The sequence below is a fragment of the Brachypodium distachyon genome, chromosome 3, assembly GCF_000005505.3.
Source record: "Brachypodium distachyon strain Bd21 chromosome 3, Brachypodium_distachyon_v3.0, whole genome shotgun sequence".
Lineage (NCBI taxonomy): Eukaryota > Viridiplantae > Streptophyta > Magnoliopsida > Poales > Poaceae > Brachypodium > Brachypodium distachyon.
In genome coordinates, this window is record NC_016133.3 from 1,937,732 (window position 1) to 1,948,956 (window position 11,225).

General features: G+C 44.8%; 1 protein-coding gene across 2 annotated transcripts; it reads left to right on the forward strand.

Moving 5' to 3' along the window:
* The first annotated feature begins 6,059 nt into the window (after positions 1-6,059).
* On the forward strand, positions 6,060-11,147 carry LOC100838403 (phosphatidylinositol/phosphatidylcholine transfer protein SFH6). Of its 2 annotated transcripts, XM_003574090.4 has the most exons (15): positions 6,061-6,287; positions 6,453-6,557; positions 7,588-7,888; positions 8,001-8,100; positions 8,186-8,452; positions 8,542-8,619; positions 8,732-8,833; positions 8,913-8,962; positions 9,053-9,152; positions 9,254-9,352; positions 9,443-9,559; positions 9,955-10,081; positions 10,170-10,567; positions 10,705-10,779; positions 10,860-11,147. In XM_003574090.4, exons 2-15 carry the CDS (start codon positions 6,524-6,526, stop codon positions 10,887-10,889), a joined length of 1,878 nt encoding a protein of 625 aa, XP_003574138.1. In that variant the 5' UTR covers positions 6,061-6,287; positions 6,453-6,523; the 3' UTR covers positions 10,890-11,147. The 2 variants fall into 2 exon arrangements, with proteins under 2 accessions (XP_024317726.1, XP_003574138.1); XM_024461958.1 differs by lacking the exon at positions 6,453-6,557 and having other exon boundaries at positions 6,060-6,287.
* Positions 11,148-11,225: the final 78 nt, after the last annotated feature.

Genomic DNA, 11,225 nt, shown 5'->3' on the forward strand with positions numbered 1-11,225 from the left:
TATAAACGAGTCTCCTCACGCCACCGGCGAAAGAGAGCCGGCGGAGAAGGCGATGTGCAAGGACATGTGTGACTCGTTGCATTGCTGACACATCGGGTGGCGAGAGACGACACATCTGTGATGTGGGGAGGACCCCGAGATCTAATACAGTAGCAGTACAACGGAAGAAAGAAATAAACGCACCAAAAAGCTTTTCTCTTACTGCTTTCCAGGTGTGGAAATCGTACATGAGGGGGTTAGGTTGGTGCATGACGTGCGGGCCAAACAAGTTAGAGTTGAAGTCAGTCGGCCATCAGTTAGGCAGGGGATTAAAATTGAAGAAAATTAAGATGTACATAATATATACATATATGTCCGACCTCGCATGCCAGGCGATCTAGGATGGCCTTTTGGAGCTAATTCTAGGCCTGATATAAGATTGGACAAGAAGAGAGTTGCCTTGACTTGATATGTATGCAAAATTACCTTTATGACATCCAAGTTGTGGTAAAGAATGGAAAAGAGGTATATATTATTCTCAGCAAGGGTTTGATTTTGTTACCTCTTTCACGGCTCAGATCTTTCTTCTTCACGTCATTCTTTCGCCATTAATTACGGCAGACCACCTCGGGTGGATCTAGAACCCTAACTCCATGTGACGTGCACAGAGTCAGGGGCTGGTGGTGGTTGTGCTGCCTGAAAAGCATGGTCGCCAAAGGATCTAGATCAGATCTGCCGGGGTAACATATCAACTATGGAAATAAGGAGGAGGTTGTGAAGAACCGTCGACGGATAAGGCGACACGCGAGGACTTGGGAGGCTCCTTGAACCGCCGGCGCACCAGGAGATGCCGACGACATTGAAAGTGCTCGCATGGAGGAGGAGACGGTGTGGGAGAAAGGGGGTTGGTGATAACGCGCAGGGTTCAGGGCATCTTATAGGACATCCCAAGAAATGTGAGCCGTTGGATCTAGATCTCGTCGTCATAGAAAAAACTAAATCCGTTGGCTGGACGCGAGCCACTCATTGTATTTGTTTCCTATTCTGTCACAGAACAACACGTATGCGAAATCACTTTTACGACATCGACGCTACTGTAAGGAAAGGAAAAAAAAGTATGTATTCAGTAGGGTTTTGATTTTGTTACCTCTGATATACGGCCGGTTGGGTCTTTCTTCTCCGTGTCATTCTTTCGCCGTTAATTGCAGCAGACCACCTCAGGTGGATCTAGCCCCTAACTCTGTGTGATGTGCACGAAGGCAGGGGCAGGTTGTGGTGGTGCCGCCTAGAAAGCATGGCCGTCGAAGGGCGGAAGAAGGGGTCTAGATCTAGATCTGCTGGGGTAACCTATCAACTAGGAAATAAGGAGGAGGTTGCGAAGAACCATCGACGGAGAAGGCGACACGCGAGGACATGTGCGGCTCCTTGAACCGCCAGCGCACCAGGAGATGCCGGCGACATGGAAAGTGCTCGCATGGAGGAGGAGATGGTGTGGGAGAAAGGGGATTGGTGAGCAGGCGATTACGGCGGCGATAGGGGGAAGGAGGAAGTCAGGGAGGCTAGGTTTTCGGCGTGCTAACGCCCAGGGTTTGGGGCATCTTATAGGGCATCCCGAGAAATGTGAGCCATTGGATCTAGATCTCATCATCATATAGAAAAAACTGAAACCGCGGGCCGGACGCAAGCCACGGATCGTATCTGTTTCCTATTCTATCACGAAACAACACGCGGCAAGCAAACTCTGCTCTAGAACCTTCGGCGCGACACGTACGATCGCAGATGTGCCACGTTTTGAAATACGTACAATCTTCTTCCACGCGGCGGACAATTTGCCAACATCTTATTGTCTCTTTTAAACGCGTATAACTTTCATATGGAAAGAACCACAATTCTCTGCAAGGAACTTACGGGGAATGAAAAAGGAAGAAGGAAAAAAAAGCTCCCGAGAAGCCAGAAGCTTTAGGCCGTGGTTTTGTGAACCATATGCCTTGCTAAACTCATTTTTATAGTCAGTTGGTAAAATAAGCACACACAAAATTGTACTTCTCCGATCCTAAATTGTTGTCGAAATATTACATGTATCTGGACGCCTTTTAATAGTAGATACATCCATATTTAAACAAATTTGAGACAAGAATTTAAAATTGGAGGGAGTGGTATTTTATTTTTGTCACGATCCATCGATCATCAAGAGCCAAGTCTTGAATTGCAACCAATATTCCAGTAGTAGTACTAGCTTTAGCCCGTCGACCAGTAAGCAGCTGAAGGAAAAAGCAGGGAGAGAAGGAAAGAAGAAGAAGAAGAAGAAGAAAAAAGAAAAATCTCGGACCGATCGTGACGCGCTTCAGACGACGTTAGGTTCACCATCCGATCCTTTCATCGATCCATGCGCTAATGATGAGTTGGTGTATTGTTGTTTAATTAATCGACCAGATTGACATGGCCAGTGTGCGTACGGCGAGCGAATCGGCGACTCCACCATTGACGCGGCAACCTATAGTTTACTAGTACTCGTTAATCCGATATGGATTGATTGGCTTCCGATCGAGCTGTCCTAAACGCCCAATCAACCGATGATTGAGCCAATTAGCAGCTGTGTGAGTAGTCGTAAGCTGTATACCCGCCCGCGGGTTAGATAGACAGAGCCGACCGACCTGCTGCCAAATGGAACCGATTAAACCGAGTGAGCCACAGCTTAGATGCAGCCTCTGTGGCAGCTAGCTAAGCCGCTTTGCGTGCTGCACGCCAGCCAGACCGATTGCTCCCTCATTGTAGCAGCAGACAGCTGTGCCCGGCTGACCACGCTAGGCAACCTGCTTTGGTGTGTTGTGGCAGCCACTGCAGCCTGCCGTAAAATGGCTCCCGTTTGACTGCCTCTTCCGAACTGCTCACGTTCATCGTTTCCTTCAGAGGGGGAGCGGACGTGCTCTCCCTGACTGACTCCTCCTCTTCAATTCTGATGGTATCCGAACGCGCGCCGCAGAGGAATCCCAGGCTCCCGTCTCGTCTCGGCTATTTCGTAACGGCTTTCATCGCAGCAGCAGCAGCGTCCGGGCATTTTTACGGCCCTTCACGGGTCGCTGACGGGCCGGCCAGGGGATTCTGGGGACCCTGGTAATAAGCAGGGAGGTGTCCTTTCTCTCGCGGCTTTTTTTATGGGCCCCGCGGGCAGCCGGGCACGTGGTCGCCCACAGAATGGCAGCAGCAGCTCCAGTGCGCGTCTCTCTCCTTCCGAGGGCCCGGTCCGTATTTTACGGCCAACATGGAGGGCCTGCGTGCAAAACCGAGACCGGCCGCTCCGATCACGACCGAGCCGCCTGGGTGGGCCCACGCGGCCTCTGCGGCTCTTCCCCCGGCCACGTGCTCTCGCCGGCCCGTGGGCCCCGCGCCGTTCCACTGCTTCTGGAATTTTCGGATTTTTCTTCTTTTCTCCTGGCCAACGCAAGAAGAAGAAGAAGAAGAAAAAAATATTAACCCGAAACTGGGGAGATTATTTAAAGAAGGGGCCGTTTAAAGAAATCTGCTCCACTTCTGCTTTGTTATTGTTCACATCTAGGTCCCCGTGGAGATGAAAATTTGCTCACACGGTGTCCGCGGCGACGTACCCAAAGCTCACTACACTAGTCGATCATCTTTGTCGGCAGATTAGAACCAGTAATTAAGATCGTCGCCTGTATGAACAGTACTGTCGAAAGTCAAAAAAAGTTAAGTAACGTAATGACAAATGAACAGTAGTTTGAGTTTTTTTTTAAAAAAGATAGTAGAAACACTCTTAGTTGAGGCTGAACCTAGCGGTGGAAAGCAAAAGCCAATAAAGCAGCGGTTTATTTTCAGTTCCTCTCAGTCTTCGATCGCTGATTCGGCATCGGTGATGACGGGAACTATAAATCAATGTCTCGGCTATAGTTGTGTATCTCCTTTGTGAGGTATTCAACGAGTTCGTGGAGCTATCGTGTCTCATGGTTTGTATTTTTGTTATTTTGGTCTTTTTTCTTGCCGGTTCAACGACGAATCAGCGTGGTGATAACCTGGATCGCAAGTAGTGTGACCCCAACCACAGTGTGTTCAATGATCATAGGTTCTCATTGCTTGTCACGAGCGACTCATGTGGCTATTTAAAACTTAGAGGGTTAGTCCAACTTGTGCAGGTCTGCTCTTCTGAAATTTCATCACCATATGCATGGAGAGATTTCAAGGTACGGATGACAAATCTAGGATTATTTACGTCAAAGAATCTTGATGTATCTTTTAGTTTCTTCGGTGATCTTTGTTGTTGGTTTTTTTTCAGTTTTTTCAATCATTTGTATTCTGTTTATTGAATCAATAAATCCAGATGTTTCTAAAGGACACTCCAAGTTCGAACTGTATCAGCTCATACGGATGCTCCATTTTTCTCAAAGTGGGCTCTCAAAGTGGGAAGCCCTCCGGCATATGCACCGGTATGAACCATGGAGACAATATTTTAAGAACAAACAATCAATCAACCAGCTAAAATAGTTGCCCGAAGGAAGACCGAAAATTCGCGTTTTCCTAGAGTGCCTTCCCCACCTCATAGTCTCTACAGTATTTAATAATAAAAAAAGAACATAATGCACCAACACAGTTTTCCCAAAGCAGAGGCGCAGAGCTAACAATTGGCATGTGTTCGAAATGCTCACACGGTTTAGGTCCCCATGGAGATGACAATTCGGTCATACGGTCTCCACGCTTGATCCCAAAGCTCAAGTACTCTAATCGATCTTCTTTTTGGTAGATTATTTAAAATAGTACCGGTACTTAAAGTGATATCGTCACGGGCTCACGGCATGACCAGTCCTGTCAAAAGTAAGAAAAAAAAACTTAAGTAATGACAAATGAGCAATAGTTTGAGCTCTCCTTTTTTGTTTGAGACAGTAGAATGAGTTCGAGCTGTATCAGCTCCTATGGATGCTCCACAGAGGCAGGGTTCTACAAACAAATCCCACGAGCTAAAGTACCCAAAGAGAAACTGTGAATATTTTCACAGTTTCTTAAGATGTTTTTTTCCCTTATACTATTTTTTAAATAAGAAAACATGATGCACCGCCACAGTTTTCCCAAAACAGAGCTAACAATTGTCATGTGTTCGAAATGCACCTTTTATGAGTTCCTAGTACTGATGAGGTGCAGTGTATCACAGTCGCTGCTCGCCACGCAGTTCATTCAGTTCTCGAGCATTCAACACATGAAATTTCCTTGAAAGAAATAAGAACATCGCCAGGTCACACAAACATTTAACAACAACACCGTATTAGTCTTTGTTCACATGTTGTTGTGCACACAATATATTCCGTAGAGAAGTAACGTAAAGCAACCGCACCAGCTGATGCCGACGTCTTGCACGAACAGTTGGGCGTCAAACATGGTCAAATATACCACATGTATAGATGAAAAGGTAGTAGTATGTAGCTATTCCAAGAAACACCTATGGAAAGGAAGGACCTTTTCGAGGGGCAATAAAAGAAAATGCTCACACCATCTTACTTTATTTTGAGAAATGCTCACACCATTTTGAAACACCATGTTAGAAAATTTATCACTATTATACACGACCACAACTGTAGTTTTATTTTCTTTTTTTTCTGATCACGATGTTTTTCATAAATCAGAACTTACACTGTAATCTGTTATCGCAAAACTTATACTCTCTCCGTCCAACAGAAGATGTCTCAAAATTTGCTAAAATTTAAATGTATCTAAACTTAATTTAGTGTATAGATGCATTCAAATTTAGTTAGAGTTGAGACATACTTTGTTGGACGGAAAAAGCACCCCGTTCGCGTCAAAAAGAGAAGAGTAAAAAACAAAAAACTTATCTATCCAAGGCCACTGTCGGCGCTGTCAAAAAGGAAAAAAAAAACTCTATCATAATCCAACGTCGTTTTCCCCTTTTCCATCCATAAAAATAAATGATCCAACGCCCTTCTCTTTCCAACACGGCCGGAGTGAGCCGCCGCCCGCCCGCCGAGACGGAACCGATAACGAAATTCCCGCAAACCCGAGGGACCGATCCGCAAAAGGATCCCCAGAAGAAACCGAAGATATATAGGAGAAGAAGAATCACCGGCAAAGGACATCTCCCTCGTATTCCCCTCTTCTCTTCCTCTTCTTCTCGCGACCTTTCCACCACTTTACCACCGGCACTAGCCACCAAACTCCTGCCCCCGCCCCCACGCGACGCCACTGCCGCGATAAAAAAAAATCTCCTCGGATTCCCGCCCCGCCGCGCCGGACCACCTTCGCCGGCGAGCCTCCCCTCCGCGGCCGACGTTGTTCCTGCCTGAGTCGAGGTGGGTGGGTGTGCGGGAGGCGAGATCCCCTTCCCCCGGCGGACCCGGGGGGGAGGGGACCGGATTCGCTTTTGCTTTTGATGTTTTTGCCTCGTGGGGGATTTTTCTGTGCTAGGGTTTTCTGACGGGAATGCGGGTTCTCTTCCCTGTCTCTCGCCGTTGCAGGGGTTCCGAAGGGCCCGCCGCGCGCCGTACCGGAGGAGGAGGAGGAGACGATCCAGCGCTGAGCGTCGTCCATGTCGGGCCACCTCGATCGCCTCGCGCGCCCATGTGAGACACCTCCCGATTCCTCCTCCCCCTTCCCTCTCTCTCTCTCTCGCGTGCGCGCGCGCGACTTCGTTGTTGACCTTCGGATTCGAGGGTTGGCCCTGGCCGCATTGGGCGATCCGCGGCCTCAGCAGTGTTGGTTAGATTGGTTGGCGGCTGCGAGTTCGTAGAAGTTTAGATTTTTATTTGACCCTTATACTTTTTCATATGGAGGCGTATGCGCTGGGCCGCAGCAGGCTGGTTACGGTTTGGCGGCCGCGATTTTGATATATCTGTGGTCTGACCTATTCAATACTGCGTTGATTTGGTCTCATCGGAGGGAGGCCGGATGCGATGTAGTCTTTTGGTTGGACTGCGTAGTTTCTTATGACATGGCCCTGCTAGCTAAGCCTATGTAGGATTTTCTGGGGGTTTGTAAACCTTTTTTTTTTTACGTCTTTTTGTCTGGTTCGTCCTGAGGCAAGCAATTTGGTAGGTTACAAGGGAGGATTCTATTTTGTTATAAGAAGGTTCCAATGCAATTTCCACATGGTGAGGCTTCATCCGTCACCTGTTCAGATCTTAAACTTAAGATCAATAATCTGGTGGACAAGGATGCCAGACATTTTAATGCAAGTACCTGTCAATGTAGTTTGGTATCAACTGCTGGAAAGCTGGGAATGGACCTCTCAATTAAGAGCACATGTATCCTATGTTAATTGTAGCTCTGGCTACGTAAGGCTGTAAACATCGAATTATCTTTTGAAACCTTAGCTTGCTAGCCGGATTCATTGTTCACAACAATGATATGCCCAAAGCTATTTTGTTAAAATAATTGCCATGACCTTGTCTTTGGTTGTTTACTAATTCTGGTACTTGGACGAACTTGATACTTCTTTCGACAAACCCAATGATATGCTCATAAGTATGGTGAGCTTTAGATAATTTTATATGACTCCTTACTGCCAAGAAGTCAGTTTTGCACTGAAGTAGATTAGTAAAACTAACACAAGTTTGCATGACCAGTTGCTTATCTGCATTTATGGTGTTTCAGGTTTTGAAGGATGTTCAAGTCATGATGAGAGGAGAGACCATAAGTCAGACATGGAAGTGTCTGAAGATGAAAAGAAGACAAGAATGGGCTCTTTGAAGAAGAAAGCTATAGATGCATCGAGTAAGCTTAGGCATTCCTTAAAGAAGAAGAACAGGAGGAAAAGTGGCAGTCGGGTTCTCTCTGTGTCTATTGAAGATTTCCGTGATCTAGAGGAGCTGCAAGCAGTAGAAGCATTTCGACAGGCGCTAATTTTGGATGAGTTGTTACCTGCAAGGCATGATGACTATCATATGCTGCTGAGGTATAACCCTATTAATTATAGCACCCCTTTCATATGAGCTTGACCCGCCTCTTCTTTTTTTCATACTGCAAGTGGGCCTCTACAATCTAACTTCAAAATTTGTTTTGTAAAGATTTTTAAAAGCAAGGAAATTTGACATTGAGAAAGCAAAGCAAATGTGGATGGACATGCTTCAATGGAGGAAAGAGTATCATACAGATACAATTATTGAGGTTGGCTAGCTGAAACTAATGTCTTAGTAATAGGGTTTGTATTTGTTTGGCTACAAATGACACATGCAACTCCATTACTCTGTAGGATTTTGAGTACGATGAGCTGGACACTGTTCTGCAATATTATCCTCATGGTTATCATGGTGTTGACAGAGAGGGGAGACCTGTATATATTGAAAGGCTTGGAAAGGTTGACCCTAACAAGCTTATGAATGTAACAACTTTGGAGCGATATGTGCAATACCATGTGAAGGAATTCGAGAGGAGTTTCTTGATCAAATTTCCAGCATGCTCTCTTGCTGCCAAAAGGCACATTAATTCAAGCACAACAATTCTGGATGTTCAGGGTGTGGTATGTTGCTGATATAATCTCGACAAAGTGTTAATTTTTTTCATAAACTTGTCAATCAGCGAGTTCTGACTTGGTACATGCTTTTGCAGGGTTTGAAGAATTTCAGCAAAACTGCACGTGAATTAATTATGCGACTGCAGAAAATCGACAATGATAACTATCCTGAGGTATGGACTTCCATTAAGTACCCGAATCTTCTGATAAACACACTGCATTGTCTAAAATTTTTGTTTTGACTTCTTGGTTTTAATATCCCTCTTTCTCTGTTTCATGTTCCAGACTCTATATCAAATGTTTATTGTGAATGCTGGCCCAGGATTTCGGATGTTATGGGGCACAGTGAAATCTTTCATTGACCCAAAAACCACTTCCAAGATACACGTAAGCCTTTGCACGGACTACATGATACCTTTTCATGCCTAAGTTACTTGATTTACAAGATACTCTTGTGTTTCTTCAGGTACTTGGGAATAAATATCAAAGTAAACTGCTTGAAATAATTGATGCTAGGTAAGTGGCGTTCACTGAACTCTTCTTGATATACTTGTTTCGTTGAGTCCTCAGTTCTAATAGTTCCTTCCATTTGTGGACATCAATCAGTGAATTGCCAGAATTTCTTGGTGGCACTTGTACCTGTCCTGAATATGGAGGGTGCCTTAGAGGAGAAAAAGGGCCATGGAAGGATGCCAACATACTGAAGGTATGGCTTATGAGATTCCTGCTATTCGTCTACTAGCTATCATGGGTTACTTTCCTGTTACTATTTTCATATCTAATATGATTATTGTGCATTGATACCAGAAAGTCCTTAATGGTGAGGCCCAGTGTGCTCGGCAGATTGTAACCGTTTCCAATGGAGAGGAAACAATTATTTCTTATGCCAAGTCCAAGTACCAAACAGTATGTCTCACATGATGCAATCAACTTGTATAGTTCCTTGCCTGAGAGATCTACACAAGTATATATTTTTACTTTAATGTGGAATTCTAGATACGCGGGAGCGATACATCAACTGCGGAGTCTGGATCTGAAGCGGAAGATGTTACTTCCCCCAAAGCTCTTAGAAGTTACATCTCTCATCCTAAGTTGACCCCTGTTCGTGAAGAGGTAATTGAGATTATTGTTCTAAGCTTCTGTTATTTTGTAGTCAGTTTGTTCTGTCACCTCAAATAAGATGTCAATCATAACCTAGTGAAATTCTGATTGCACTAAATCTAGAACATTGAGCACTGTTAATATGCGATGGTTCATCTTTATTTGCATAATTACCAAATACCACAATGAACAAAACAATTGGAACTGCCTGTCTCCATCTCTTAAAAATCCTTTTAGATATAGCAATTAACTCCAATCAACACTTATTTCCTTGCAATCCTAATTTCCTGGCAAGCAGTTTTTAAAATTTTCACATCTTAAAAAGCTTTACATACCCATTTTCCTTGTCCCTCTGTTATGCATAGGGATTAGACTCACAGGTTTCAACTTGTCCTTTTGCCTTTCAGGTCAAGATGATCAGGGCCACTAGCTTTTCTACCCGTATGCCTGAATACGACATTCCTGTCGTTGACAAGGCTGTGGATGCAACATGGAAGAGAGAACTGCCTCGGAAGACGCCCTTCCCGTCGAAAGGTTTGTTATTGTCAATTTGATTTCAGGATCTGAAAGATGTCTTTTGTTACTACTGAAGCCTGAAATCTGCTGATGTTCTTTAATGTAGACTCTTCTTCAACAAGCACCACAAGGGCATCCAACTGGTCTTTGGGTCAGATTGTTCCAGCTCTGATGGCTTTTGTGCTTGCTATTTTAACGCTGTTTCGGTCAGTTAAAGATCTTGCCACAAAGAGATTGCAGGATAAAAAAGATTCAGAAGAACAGTGCTCTGCATTATATCCAGACCCCGTTGCAAAAGGGGAGTTTCGCCCGCCTTCGCCAGGTCCTGGGTTTGCTGAAGCTGACTTGTTTGCTTTAGTGTTGCAAAGGCTGGCAGAGCTTGAAGAGAAGGTTCAGACGCTTCAAGAAAAACCTTCTGAAATGCCTTGCGAGAAAGAAGAGTTGCTTAATGCTGCTGTCCGCCGTGTGGATGCACTGGAAGCCGAACTCATTGTAACAAAGAAGGTAATTCCATGCTGCACAGTGCCTAGGTTCTGGCCATTTCAGCTTTATGCGGAAATGACAATTGGTCATGCAGATAAAGGTTCACACTAGTCCAATGGACAATCACTTACCCCGCACGTTTTGTTTAATTTATGTAGGCTTTACATGAGGCTCTTATCAGGCAAGAGGAACTACTTGCTTACGTCGATAGTAAGGCGATTGCCAAGGCTCAGGTCTGTAACGCGTACTGTGATATTTTCTCTGTCTTTTCTGACCTCTTGATCAATTTCTAACATGCACCTTCTTACTGCAGAAAAAGAAGAAGGCGATGTTTTGCTACTAGGACGAGGAAGAACACCCCTGTTCGCTTTCTCCGTTCTGAGATGCCCAAGATGGCATAAGAGATGATGTAATCAGCCAACCTGTTAACTTTCCTGACAAGTGCGGAATGGCAGAGACATGAGTTGTAAATCAACAGAACCTACTGACATAAATAAATGTGTTTTTGCACCGAATTCTGCTCTTCCTTCATGTGAATAATTCTGGGGAGAAAGTTTATGGTATGCAATTTCAGCACGATCAGCTGATGTTCTTTTGTTTCTCCCATCAATGTTATTGATTCCATTGCCTGGTATGTCTACAGAGTAACTTTAGGATAGTTTTCTTTTACTTCTATTTT